Below are 14,452 nucleotides of genomic sequence, written 5' to 3' on the forward strand. Positions count from 1 at the left end.
CACCCTTTAAGTGGCCCTACATAATGTTTCCTCTGAATATGTTCAATTATTTTTATACTTAGTATTTGGAGTATTCGGCAGGGAAATACACTTGCTAAAGGGTGAAGTCGAACATTTGAACACATTTCCAGCCCAAATTGGAGTTGGACATTCCAAATGATGAGTTTAAAGCTTTATTTTCTGATGATTTCTTTTTATTGTCTGTTTCTGTTTGCTGATTGTTTTTTATCTTGTTCTTGACTAACTGATTTAATAAAGATTAAATAAATAGAATTTTAATAATGACATTTCGGGCTGAATGAGCATGATAAAAGCTGCATGCAGTGGTTGAAATGATACCAAAAGATTCACTCAGGTATTGTACTGTAGTACAATTTTGAGCTACTTGTACTTCACTAAAGTATTTCCACCTTTTGCTACTTTTGACTTCTATTCTGATACATTTTGGAGGGAAATTTTGTAAGTTTAACGACACTATTAATTCACAGTTGTAGTGGCAAGTTACTGATGTAGTGTCTTTCATTATACTAAGTATATAAAGCTGTTCCACTTTAATTGCTCTGGCTCCCAAATGGTGGAACGAGCTCCCCACTGACATCAGGACCTCAGACAGCCTATGCATCTTCCGCCACAGACAGTCGCCTATCTATATTAATAAAATAAAAAAATCTCTACTCTTCTATTCTTCTCTTCTTTAGCATAGAGCACTCCTGTAGCAATTACAGATGGCTCTTAAAGTTATGTACTAGCTTGATTCCTGTGGTCTAAGCCTAGTACCCTCAGGTTGAATGCACTTATTGGAAGTCGCTTTGGACAAAAGCTTCAGCCAAATGACATGTAATGTAATAATTAACTGCAGCATTAAAGTATAACAGTGTGACCTGTGAAGGTTAATTCGGCATAATAAGTACTTTCCTTTTAACACATTTTGCTGATAATGCTTATGTGCTTTTCCTTAAGTAAACAAACTGTTCACTTCTTGTTTGTCTGGACAATGAGCTGTACATTAAGAAGCGTAATGCAGAGTAATGTCACTCAAGGATAATACAGAACACTATTTTTTCTCTCTTTCTCTCTCAATGAGACAATATGGTAATGAAAAACTGAGAAAGCACTTTTGAAATCCAAAACCAATATTTAACTTTGGTTAACATTGCCTCAGCATCACTGTATTGATCACTGGGCAGTCACCCTTCATGAGACAGCAGTACACATTGTACCTTGCTCAGTGGACTGATACAGAGGTTCGTCATTGTCACTCTGTGTACTTTTGTGGCAGCCTTTTAAAGTCTCAGACAGGCATAATGTTATCTCAAAAACATTTCCTGATTTTTTTTTGGTAAAAACTCTTGATTCAGGCTTTATCAGCACATTTCCACTGCAGGGACTAGTGTTGGGCTCCCTGGTGGGTTCCCATGCTCTGTGTTGCCTGTGCAGATCAGTGAGCTGAGCTGAGCTGATCCCCCTGATGCTCCCCTCTCTCCATTCTTTGCAGATAGAGCCAGGAGATTGACCACCCTGGTGAACCTCGAGAAGCTTGTATCTCAATCCTACTGATCGCAACAAACACAAACACCACTGCTGCCTTCTCCCCAGCAGATGGGCTGCTGCCAGAACAAAGATACTGTCACAGTGAAACTGTTTCCTGAGGAGTGAAAGCATCTTGGGCTTATTAATTGATATAATGATACATCACATTTTGTTTTAAAGGTATATGGTGGACATCCCACTCATCTGTACTCATCTGTGTTGGCTTTCTCTCACATTCACACTGACCCTCGCCCCTCTAGGTGTTGTAGGTCCAGAACCCCTAAGCCATAAATCCTATTAGTCAAGGATCCTCTGAAGCATAAGAAGTCATTTTCCCATCTTTCACTGATTGCATTATCACTCTCTACCTGAGAGAAACCTGCCTCTATATTGCTTATATGCAGTTGTGGAATGTAACTAAGTACATTTACTCAAGTACTGTACCTAAGTACAATTGTGAGGTATGTGTATTTCCATTTTATGTAACTTAATACTTCTACTCCACTACATTTTTAGGCAAATATTGTACATTTTACTCCACTACATTTAGCTTCCAGCCTGAGATACTTTTCAGGTTGAGATTTAACATGAAAAACATGATACATTTCAAGTGATTACGTATTTTTTTTAAATTACACTTATTAAACATTTAAAAAAGGTTTTAAAAAAAAATAAACACCAGAGTATATTAAGTAGTATAAATGAGACCTAACTTCTAAAAGGCTGCTCACATAAATGCATCATCCTTTTAGTACATTCAGTACTGTGCAATCGGTCAATGTGCAATATAATTACGCACCTAACACTTTAACACTTCAGCACTCTGCACTTCAATCAGCCCTTTGATATCTAAATGTAGCGTTTAACACTAGTGAAATACATGGTCCCCTGACCCTTGGCCTGTATGTTCTATGATCCACTATACATTTCATTTTTCTTTCTTTTCTTTTTCTTTTCTGGTCTATTGTGTTTTTAAGGACACGTTTTCTCTATCTGTAATTACTCCTCCTGCTCATTCTGGCCATGAAGGCTAACTGTTCAACTTGTTGTTACCGTTGTTTTATTGATTTTATTGTCTTATGGTATTGATATCAACCTGCCAAAGGGAATAAAGATGGAAATTAGCCACTGGCTATAATCTTGCATATTTACATGTATGTGTTCATTAATATGTATTGTCCCTGTCTTAAATAAATAAACTCAAACTCAAACTCAAACATTTTGATGCTGATACTTTTGTACTTTTACTAAAGTAATGTTTTGCATGCAGGACTTTTACTTGTGGAGTAATTCTGCAGTGTATTAGTACTTTTACTTGATCTGAATACTTTTCCATGACTGTTTATATGTGAGTTGTATGATGCAGAAAATCAAAAGTATTAATTCAAACATAAATAATTCCACCTCAAAGCAAAACCTACAATTTCACACATAAGCTTAAATTATATATTCCAGCTCTGTGAGAAAGCATCAACTTAAAATCACACTCTTCCTCTGTGGTGTCCCCTCTCCCTCCACCACCACGGGCTCTTGTGTTACGCCAAATTGGACATGGCAGGGCTGGCCTGAGAGACGGAAGTTCAGACCCCTCGGTCGGAGGTCGTGTCTCTCTCTGGGAAGTTATGTGTCACGATCAACATTATGTGCTGTTTCACACGCCGTTATAATGTGTGTTTCATTCACTTCACCTCCCTTCCCTTTTTTTCATTTGTGCGGTTGTTCATTTGAGGAAATAAAATTGGAAGAGAGGATGCTGATGATAAAGACATGTTGCATGTTGTATGTCTGAAATTTAGGTTTTAGCCTCAAACAAAATAGTGAAAAGAAAACAAACATCCAAAACACACATTTAGGTGTTTACTTTACTTTTCTTTGTATAATTGCATCTGTAGTTTTCTCCTAAATCCACCAAAAGTTAGCTAAGATAATGCCTAATTTGCATAATCACACACAAAACATAACAAACAAAAAACATGTAATACAAAATGGTTATTTAAATCAAAGCAATCAACTGGGAAAGTTTCATGGCGCACTTACATACATCCAACTTTCCAGTTTCATCCCTTTCTATATTCTGAATTGTTAACATCGTATTCCTAAGTTTTACAGTATTTTCTGATTTATGTAGTCATAAAATTGAAGAAATCCAAAATTCCCAGTTTTCTAATATGTCAATTAAATGAAACAATTTTGTAATAAAAAAAATAATTTACTTAAGGTATTTAATCAATTGGGGAAGTTCTGTGGTGATATTTATAATTTCTAATAAGTTAAAATATTCATCATATTAGTGTCTCCCCTTAAAGACAGACAGAAAGGTATAGTGCCACAGGGTAAAGGGTAAGTGGCAATTTTGTGCAATATAAGCGTAATTGAGTTTATTGCTTCCCTCAGTTGAATCTGCAGTCTGGCCCCTAACATAGGGTCCCCAGGTTAAGCACAGTATTATCTTCATATACTGTCCACAAGAGCAATGCCCTCTGCTCATCTCTGCTGCTGATACATAACTGATCTTGACTGAATAAGCAAACATCGTCCCAGGTGTGACAAACTGCTGAAAACAGCCAAACGTGTTTTTCTGGCTTTCCCACACATTAACTGACTTTTGCGTCAGCACGTTTTTTTCCATTGTGTGCTAGAATTACACACGTGTGTATAAGTATGCAAAATGTCTGCTGATAGTGAGCCAGCATGACAGAAAACAGACTGAATTGAAATCAATGCATTCCGCACAAGGCTTTGTTAACTTTAATCCAAAATGCATGTCCTCATTATAATTTTGCATTACCTTTTAAACCCTGTGAATGAACATTTTGATGTGCCCCTGTTGTACTCCCTGTCACAGTAAAGTGCAGAACCTCCACAGAGCCGCAGGGCAAAAGCTTGGTATGCTAGTTCTTTTGTTGGTGGGAGGGTTGTGCTGCATGCCAGGCAGAGCAATCCAGCCAGCCCACAGGGGTCATCAGAGGGGGGAGGAGTTTTGATTATGATCATTATTTGGTAAATAAGATGTCAACAAGGTGTTTCCTTGACACTTTATTGAGTAAAAGGAGGAAGGTGCAGAAATGAACGCCCCCTTCTCAATGGGAGCTCTAATCTCCTCTTTCATGTCTCATCTCGTCTGAAGGGTTTCAGCTTCGGCTGCCATGTGCTAGTCTGCCTGGGCCTGGCACTTCTTACTCACAGGTGGGGTGAGTATCCTGGCAAGCATGTGTTTATAAAACCCACTTGTTTGGGCACAATACTTGAACTAACTTCTTTTGAGAGAACAGTGTGAATCTGTGCAAAGCCTTTTCCCAAAGTCCTTTAGAAGGCGACAGCCCATTGAGAGTAGAGAAGAAGGGATTACCTTCCTCGACAGTGGTGCATTTCCGAGAGAGCTGATTAGCTCTGCATTCATTGTTAAATCGAGCAAAGGAAGGCCCTAGAGGAGTGAAAGGATCCAAATAGGTGGGCCCAGAAATAAAACAGCCGCAGGAAGCCCTGCACAGGCAACCCAAAGTTTTCCCAACATTTCTTTCCCCCACTCCTAAGGAGGTGCGGCGTGAAAAAGGAGATTAGCATACAAAATTAGAGGCGGGATGATTTTTAAGGGCAACTTGCCTCATGCCCTCCACCCCCACGGCCCTACTCTGTCTGGACAAAGTTAATTAAACTAGTATTAAACAGTAAAGAAACTTCCAAGCGCTTGGGAGTTAGGGGGCTCTTTGAGGATTACCATGATGAGGGAGAGAACGGGGAGGTATTTGTTGAGGCAAAATTGAGAAAGGCGTGATGGAACGAAGAGTACGCTGGAAAAGTTTACTATTCTTGTTGGTTTGCCCCAAAGTATCCTAACTCCAGTGTGAACAATGTGGAGAGGACGGTTGTGCATCAGGTATCACTGCCACAAAGAGTAAAGAAGCATAAACGCTGTCTTCAGGCTGAATGATATATAAGACTGAAGGATTTATTATTCTTTCATTACATTTGAATAGAAAACAAATCACAAAGGCAACTAACAATAATGCAAAACTAGGAAATGCTGTGCAATAAATTAACAATGTACAGTAAAAAGTGCTTCATTTTATATACAATTAAATACATCAAGAGGGCAGCAAAGGTCAGGGCAAGCCTACAATGGGAGAGAAGACTGTTTTCAAAAATATCTAAATGTTTCAAAATTAATTCAGCGCTTGGCAGTGATAGTTGTCTAGTGAGATGAACTTGTCTTCATCATTCATGGGAATACAACCGACTGGTTTTTGAAAATTGTGATTTTTAAAAGCTAATTATGCCATTGTTTAATTTTCCCCAAAGGTTTATGTATATGTATAGAAAATAAATAAATCATGTTTTAGAAAATTTTGAAGTCAGAGAAATACTCCTCAAATGCCCAGTCACTTCTCAAAATGTTGTAAAAAAAAAAAATGGTTTTAAAAGTATAAAAATATATCTTAAATACATTTATACCAAAAAAAATCTACAAAGTTGTAAACCTCTCTATCACCTGGCTTTGTGCACATCTCACTGTCTAACTTTAAATACAAAAAGACAATGAAGATGGTCTGAAATTGTATTTTTTTTCTAAGCTTTTGTCCAAAACACACACTATGTGAACATGCACAGGGAGTTTGAGTGTAGACAGGAGCTACAGTGGTACAAATATCATGACAGAAGTGATGAAGACGCTCAGTGCTTCTTCCTCAGTCTGAGGTTCTTCCGGCGGCTGCCAGCGCTCTCGTTCCTTCCCCTCTGACCTCCTTTCTTTACACAAAAGTACTTGGTCACTGTCTTCCTGCACTGCTCACACTTTACTGCGCAGCACCAGTGGAATTTACAATTACAGCTCGACACCATCTCAGCTTTGCGCTCCTCCACAGCCAGCCCGCACTCTCCGCACAGCCTCTTGCAGCTCCGTTTCTCCCATTTGCTCAAGTTCTTGCCCTTCTTGAGGCACTCGCGGCCCTCTGTGCCCGGTAACCCTAGGGTGCGGTTCTCCAGACAGTAATCTGGGGAGTCTTCCAGGTGGACCAGCTCCTTACGAGAGATGGAGCTAAAGGTCTCGGCGATGGCCCCCCGACTGGCCGCGCTGTTTCCCGCTCCCCGGAGAAGATCCACCTTCAGAGCCCTGTGGTACTTCTCCTTCAAGTAGTTCCCCACCTCCCTGAATTCTGGCAGCTGCAGCCAGCAGGTCTGAGTGGTGCAGCTTCCTGACACCCCATGGCACTTACATGTCCTCTGCATGGTCCCCTTTACAGCCTGGAGACACAGAAATAAAACTTTCTTAACATGTGCTGAAGAATGTTTCATACAGGGTTCCTGCACATTTTATCTGAACATAAATGAACTTTCAGATGTGAGGTAGTTACGCAGGACTTCAAATAACGTTAACTTTGGCTTCACACAACACACAAACACTGGTTTCTTGGAGAAGGGTCTATCTGCTGTCTCAGTCCCACATAACTACAGGACATGTCTTCTGAGATAACTTCTGGTAGAAATGATTTTAACCCAAACAATGATTTTTTTCCTCAACCTAACCAAGTAGTGTTTGTGCCTAAACTTAACCAAACTACAACCATTTGGAGGGTGTGTTGTGCAGTACTTGTGTCCTGTAGTACTGTGCACCCACAGATAGACCCATATGTTCTCCTTGGTGAAAGTCCTGGGTTGATTTGACCCACACACCCTCGCAGACGAGATCTTGTTGTCCTTTATACTCATTTTGTCACTTCCACCCCGGCGTCAATAATGACAATGGCCACTAGATGCAGCTAACTACAAGCATTCATATGGGACATTTTAAGCAGCTGTCTAACCACACATGTGGTTGTTCCATGTTTCAAAATCTAAGTAGGCTTGGCACCTCATACAGCACTACAGAAATTTATTAAGAATCTATAGGAAAACACCACATTCATTTCCAGCAACCATAAGAATTTGTGTTAGAACAAAGATATATATGCACTCATGTATGTGTGTACGTGTGTGTGTGTGTGTGTGTGTGTGTGTGTGTGTGTGTGTGTGTGTGTGTGTGTGTTAAAGACAGGATGTCCATTGTCATTTGATTGATGTGTTGTCAAATTAGCTGGTTGGGTTGTATTCTTAAAGTTTTCTAGTTAAGTAAGATAATGAATGAATACGCTGAAAAGAAGAAATGATAGCTTCAAGGTCCATAGCTGAGTGTCTTTGTCGTCCTCAGTGTCTCCTGACTTTACCCGACACAAAACAGCTGTCGCTTGAAAGGGGACGTTTTCTTTTCGTGAGGAGGGGATGAACTTTCTGTTGAGGTGAGGCTGAATCAAAGTTTCACATTGAGTCTTATTGTCCCCCCAGAAAAAATAGGAGTATTTATTTAGCATGTTCATTATCAACATATTTTCTAGTGTGAGAAGACCCAATGGAGAGTCCTATTGAGAGGAGAAATTAAAAAGGAGTTTTTCTCTCTTTCTATCCCCATTTTTTTCTGTTACAATGATGCTCCAGGTGCCATGGGGATCCTAGGGCCCGACAGGGGGGAGCAAAGGCACCGTAAACAAAGAGCACTTCAGCTGCACGCCTGTGGTCCCCTCAGGCTCCCTCGGGGCCAAACAAAGACCAACATAAATGTGGGATCCTTATTGCAAGAATAAAACTAAACACTTATTTTAAAAAGCAGCATAATACAGAATGCTGTGCAATGTCTGGCTCCCCAGGGTCTCTAATTAAGCTTGCACCAGTGATCCTGAGATTCTCGAGTTGAGGTATTGTCATAAGGGGCATTCAGCACTGGTAAATAGGCCCTTCTGGTACACCGAACACACTGTTATTATTGCAGACGAGTGGCACCTCACTTATAGCGACGTGAAAGGGATGCTTGGGTGGCACACTCAGTGTAATTCTGAGCAGGGAAAAATGATTCAAAAGGTGCTTTACACTGTGCAATCAGTTGGAGGGCCAGGGGAGATTCACAAAATTGCAAGCAAGCTGCCACCCAGTTTAAATACAGTATGTATGGTTCAAATGAAGGCATTAACATACACACTTTTACTGCATCTCATACCAGTAAATCATGTCTCTTCACCAAGTGCATGGAGAGTATTAATAGCATGTACTGTACCTTGCGCCCAGCCTCATTATTGTGGAGATTCATGGCTGCTCGTGCATCCTGCCCAGTCTCCAACGCATCCACAAACTGTTTGGAGATGGCCTCGCCGAATCCAACATTGTCACTGCAGCCACCCCAGAGCCAACCATGACCACCTATACGAGAATGAAAAAAAAAATTACCTGTGCTATTTGATTCAAAAGTGGGGATTTATTTCTTTACATATTTGTGTATTTCTCTGACCTCGTTGTCCGTTCCTGCTGTCATCACAGCCACAATTGTCAAAGTCTCCGAGACTGCAGTTCCTGGTTAAAGTGTACATAACTCCGGCAGAGCTGATGGCATGAACAAACGCAGTCTCCCGATTTGCTGTCAGCACAGAAGAATTATTTCAATCTCTTATCTCTTGATAAGTTCAATGACCTGTATTTACACATATTTAACAGGTTTTTCATTTATAAAACAGCTTCATTAGTCAATTTCCCATATTCTGTTAAGGATCATAAAACTGGTCTTAATGATATTTGCATTTTCAAACTGCCTAAAAGAAGTAGACTTCTGACACATTTGACTCTTTGTCTTGTGAAACTCACTATATTGCTTTCATAAGATGCAAATAGAGGCAGTGATCCTGGGGGATGTTGGGAAACGGATTAGCATGTTTGTTTTGCCTCTAGCGACCGTGCTCACTGTAACTTTTCCAAAGGGTGATGAATGATTCGACTAAGCAAACATTTGAAGGGAAAAAAACTCCCTTCTTATACAGAAACTGGAAACAGAAGGACTGAATTACAAAACACTTTTGAAACATATATGAAAGTTCTTTAGCCACATTTCTTATTTAACTCTCTCTCTCTCTCTCTCTCTCTCAGCCTTGCTGCAGCTTCGAGATGCTTGGTGTCCTGGGACTGGGGACTTACCACTACGCAGGCTGCTGTGTGTGGACAGCTGCAGGGCTCTCTCGGGACAGTTCCAGCGGTCCCATGCAAACTGGTATTTGCACTCCTCTATACCACTCTGAGCTCCTGCTGCCACACTGCTGGAGTAGATCAGGTACGCCTGCAGCAGCAGAGAGATTATATAAGAAGTTGAGATGGTTCTGAAACATCTGGCACGGTATATCAATACCAGGTTCTGACAAATAAGCACTGTTTACCTGATGCAAAAATATTTCAGTCTTTGTTAATGAATCCAACCCAATTAGTAGGACATAAGTGTAATTTTTAGGAAGACAAAGTGGAAAAATTACACCAGCCTGAGCCCAGAAGAGAGTTTAGATGTATGCCACTTAGAGACAGTCAGAGGTCACAGATTCAACAAATCATAAAAGTACTTTTGCTACACAAAATAAAATGTTGTGCGTGAAAGAAAACTTGGATTAGTAATGTGAACCAGTGTCAAATGTTTTTACATTTATAGCTTCCTACTGCTGTCAGATGTTTTAGTGTTTACTCTCAATGTGTCGCTTGTGTCGCTTTCTTTCTCAAGGATTTTGAAAGTCGATAAAACACATCAACAGTTCCTCGATATTTTGGCAGATTGTGCTCATTGTCAACCTTCTGACACAACCAATTGCTTCAAAAAATTTTCTACTTTTTAAACTCTATCAGAAGCAGTAAATATGCTCAATTGTCAAGCTCTCTTGCTCTCTGTCCTTGGCTTTCGCCAACCTCTCTGTGGCTTGTTCACACTGTGTGAACGATAATATAACTAATATGTCTCAAGTGGCCTTTGGGGAGATGGAGTGCCACCTCTTTCACAGGGGTCTGGTTCACTAATGATGACCACCCACTACAGCAATGGCTGCCCTTGCCCCTTAAAACATTCAACCCGCAGATACGCGGAGCCTCTGAATAAGGTCAAGTGTACGGAGGGGGGAAAGAACCACAAAGGGCCAAGAATATCACTGATATATCATTATAGCCATTGTTCCATACATACAGGTACAAGAGCTTGTCCATACACTTGAGTTCAGATATCACAAGGACAACACAGAAACCATGTTTCTCTCCTTCTCTCTTTTGGGAAAAAGGATGGGGAGAAAAGATCAAAAGAAAGTTGGCTTACCTTGGGTCCAGTCATCAAGAAATTATTCACTGACCTGGAAAAGGAGACAGCTTATTCACTCAGGGAAGCTCAGTGTCCTTCACAAATTCCTCCGCTAACATCTCTCATTAGTGCGCTTTGTAACATGTTAAACCGTGACACCGGTAGGCATCAAGCCTCAGAGAACAATGCTCATGAAAAAAGTTTAAAAGTTTCTAGAAATGTAGGGCTTTGACTATGTTAATAACACTTGATTACTCGAAATGCGGGGTTGCCAGGTTGTGAATATTTCCATTTCCTTTTAAAAAGTACTGCAGTTAGAAAAGTTTATAATACATTTATAAATACTCATGATTTTACCACTTTCTAATATTCCATCAAGTGTTGCTATAAATGATAATGAATCATTAATAAAGGTCTTTAACTCATCAAGTGTGCAGTTTCAAGTGTTGATAAGTAAATAAATGGATTTTGGTCTGCAGAATTACAAAGTCACAACCTGGCAACCCAAATACTGTTGTTACTAATGGCTTAAAAATTGATCTATGAAGCATTAGTAAATAAACTATTCACCATTATTATAGCCATGACTTAAAACTTTTAAATAATTTCTAAAAGGTGCCTTAAAGGGGTACTGGTGAAAATAAGGCAAACAAATACATCAATCTCATAATTTAAGCTTTCTTAAATAGCTGGTGTTTGAGTGATTTTATATGTCATGTTATGCCTTTATAATAACAACATATGAGTGAAAAATATACAAATGACATAAAATTGGGCTTGAAATACATCTTATACTGACAAAAATGTTGCTTGTGTTGCATATACATATATAAACAATTGCCACTTGCATGAAATAAATTAACTGATTGGAGTTGAACATTATTAGGACACTAATTTAATCTGCAAAAAAGAGGGGGGGAATTATATTTCATTAAAAACATGTATTAAAAATTAAACTCACCAGCAGCAATAGGACCTCATGTGAGCCAGGAGAATGAAAATGTAATAGAAAACCTCCAAATGCATGAACATCCTGACAGGTGAGGGGGGTGACGGTGACTCTGAGCCCGTCCAAAGCCTGCACACAGTCTAACGATGGAGAGGAAACTGAGCTACCAGCACATGAAACTTCACCAGGGGCTTCCAGGGTTTCAGGGAGGGGGCTCTGAAATGGAGCTCCTCTTGTCCCAACAAGAGATTATCTGCTTAATTAAAGATTTTCCCCCTTCTTACTCTCCTGGCCAATCAGAAGTATTGCACCAAGGAGAGACTGAAATGATCAAAAGGGCACCCTGGGCCTTTAGGGCCGGGCAACGCTAGGTTCCCTACCTCCATTCAGCAGCAAAGGAAGATCTGTTTAATCCTATAGGAAAATTGTAACACTGATCCCTTGAATTTCTGGTGAGAGAAAAAAGTTTATTTAAGCTATCTAACGCGCAGCTGAATGTCACGGATTAGTGTCCTAGATAGTCCTCTGGATAGCCGGTTTGATAGCTCTACAAATATTGTTTGTTCTAAAGGAAGTAATTCAAGGTTTAACAAAAGCTGTGATTGAATCAATGTTTATCACTATGAAACACAAGGACTATTACTCACACGGAACACGACAAACGTGTCATCTGACCATTTGATTTCAAACGGGGTCAAACTGCCTCACTATAGATACAAAAAGCGGATATATATAATTATTTCCACACAGGGGTCAACTGCAGGTGGCTGCATGCGCGTTGTCTTAGTATAGTCGTCAGAAAAATGTTCTGGTTTCCCAGATCTACGTAGTTCTGGTGGCAGAATTTGATCCCGCGATATTTTCGTTATTTCGAATGAGTGCTTTGTGGTATTCACTTTGTCTCTGCGCGTTTCCCAGCAATATTCCAATTATTAGCCTATTATTATTATTATTATTATTATTATTATTATTATTATTATTATTATTATTACTAGGTCTATTATTATTAGGCTTATTGTTGTTATTGTTATTATTATTATTTTCTATGAGCATCTGAAGCCATAACTTTCATTTATTTCGGCGCCCGGCGAGTTTAAAAGCGAATTTCCCCAAGTGATGATCCCCCGTGACTGAAAATAAAAGGTGGATTGAGACAAAGTGAAGGCCCAGCCATTGATCAGATATATGACATTTGCATCACTAATCCAGACGGTCCCTACCTAACACTGCATGGAGGGTTATTCCCTAATAACCCCGTCTGACCCCTCACGACCCTTTCCTTTGGCACAGGCAGCCCTTTAGCCATCTTCTTGTGTGCAAATTAGGATTAGAGAAAAAGTGATTTGGATGGGGAGAAGAGGGGGGACTTCTGAGGGATGTTTTTGGATTAAGATTTAAACAGGAATGACAAGTGAAATGAGACAACAGCAGGATCCACCCTGTTGTTTTAGCATTTTTTATACAGGATAAATGAATCCTTTGCGTAAAAACGCACAGTTAAACCCATATTACAACTTATTTATTAAGAGAAAGGTGTCAGCAAATAGCTGCACTTCTTGTCTTTGCAGAAATTGAATGGCCTGAACACTGAAACGTGAGTTTAAGTTCGAAATTTTGGGAAATAATAATGTCCATCCCAAACATGGGCGTGCGTTGCATAATTTAGCTGCAATTTAAGTGTCAAATTTTGCCATCAGATGCCCTATAAAGGCCCACCGGGAGCAACCATTTCATTATAAATTAGTTTATAAGTCCTGTATTTTGCACAAGTCTGCGAGATCCGAGCTGAAAGTGCGTGACTGTCCACAGTGGAGCGTCTGAGCGCTGACTGGCAGTGTGACTAACACCGAGGTGTTGCATGCCGCGAAGAGAATGGCCTGACAGTCAGCAGCCAATGGACAGAGGGCTGATGTCACTGTTGGGGCAACAGAGATCAGCAGAGGTGGGACCACTCAGTACATTTGGACCGGACTCAGACTTGTGGCTGCACCCTGACTGGAGACTTTCTGCCAAACAAATCAACAAACAAATCCCATTTAATGCTTTAACACATAGCACATGTTCCTGAACCCACCATGAAGAGATTCACCAGCAGAGGGAGCAAGTTCACAGAGCTTTCAAATGGTTGAAAGATGTGTTGATAACAAACAGGAAATTCTCTTTTTGCTCGCCCATCTCGGAGGAAAAACTGTCTGTTTCAACGTTAAAGTTTGCATGAATGGACACAAAAAGTTGCAAAACAGTAAGCACAGTATGAGCAGTAGTCTGACCCACAGGAATGTTCAAACAATATCTGGAGCTATTTTAAATATTTATGGACGTGTCACAAGAGCAGCAATGTCAGATGTGGGTGAGACAAGCGAGCCACGCATGAAACAGCAGAGGTAGATTTCAATCAGTGTAGGCATGTAGACAGGAGACAAAGTCGTCAATTAACAGGTACAATGCGTCAAAGACAGGAGGAGCAAGATTAAAGATAAAACATTTGTTCAGAGATGCTTATCCCCTGTTTGACTGACTCGTATAGAAATGCATGTCTGTCGCTGGACACAACCGTCAGAGTGGAGAACACCATGTGCCACCATAGTGCACAATGAAATGTATGAAAATGTCTGGTGATTAATTCATACATAAACTCAAATCAAATCAAAATGACTTTATACACTTTTAAACTCATCTGCTTTTTGGACATTTTACATAAGAATTATGTTTCTATATGGAAACATTGTATGCCACAGTGCATAGTTTGTCATAAGGTTGTTAAACGTATCAACGCCTCCATAGTTTTTCAACAACAGCTGATTAAAACGGTACAATATCCACATTTGATGGTATTAAAGGTAACAAAGCTATAA

General features: G+C 39.9%; 1 protein-coding gene across 1 annotated transcript; it reads right to left on the reverse strand.

The window, feature by feature from the left end:
- Positions 1 to 5,460: 5,460 nt before the first annotated feature.
- Positions 5,461 to 12,877, reverse strand: wnt8b (wingless-type MMTV integration site family, member 8b). The gene is made up of 6 exons (XM_059323964.1): positions 11,610 to 12,877; positions 10,667 to 10,700; positions 9,520 to 9,658; positions 8,843 to 8,968; positions 8,612 to 8,754; positions 5,461 to 6,771 (listed from the first exon to the last, which is right to left on the reverse strand). The coding sequence occupies exons 1-6, from the start codon at positions 11,678 to 11,680 to the stop codon at positions 6,202 to 6,204; spliced, it is 1,083 nt and encodes a 360-aa protein (XP_059179947.1). The 5' UTR covers positions 11,681 to 12,877; the 3' UTR covers positions 5,461 to 6,201.
- Between the last annotated feature and the right edge of the window lie 1,575 nt (positions 12,878 to 14,452).

The sequence above is a fragment of the Centropristis striata genome, chromosome 20 (genome assembly GCF_030273125.1).
Source record: "Centropristis striata isolate RG_2023a ecotype Rhode Island chromosome 20, C.striata_1.0, whole genome shotgun sequence".
Lineage (NCBI taxonomy): Eukaryota > Metazoa > Chordata > Actinopteri > Perciformes > Serranidae > Centropristis > Centropristis striata.

Bases quoted from the DNA above. Each gene is read 5' to 3' on its own strand.
- wnt8b (XM_059323964.1), bottom strand. From the start codon at position 11,680: ATGTTCATGCATTTGGAGGTTTTCTATTACATTTTCATTCTCCTGGCT. The intron at 9,659-10,666 runs GTAAGCCAACTT...CTGCTGCTGCAG, and splicing joins TCTTGATGACTGGACCCAAG to GCGTACCTGATCTACTCCAG. The intron at 8,755-8,842 runs GTCAGAGAAATA...ATTCTCGTATAG, and splicing joins CAGCAGGAACGGACAACGAG to GTGGTCATGGTTGGCTCTGG.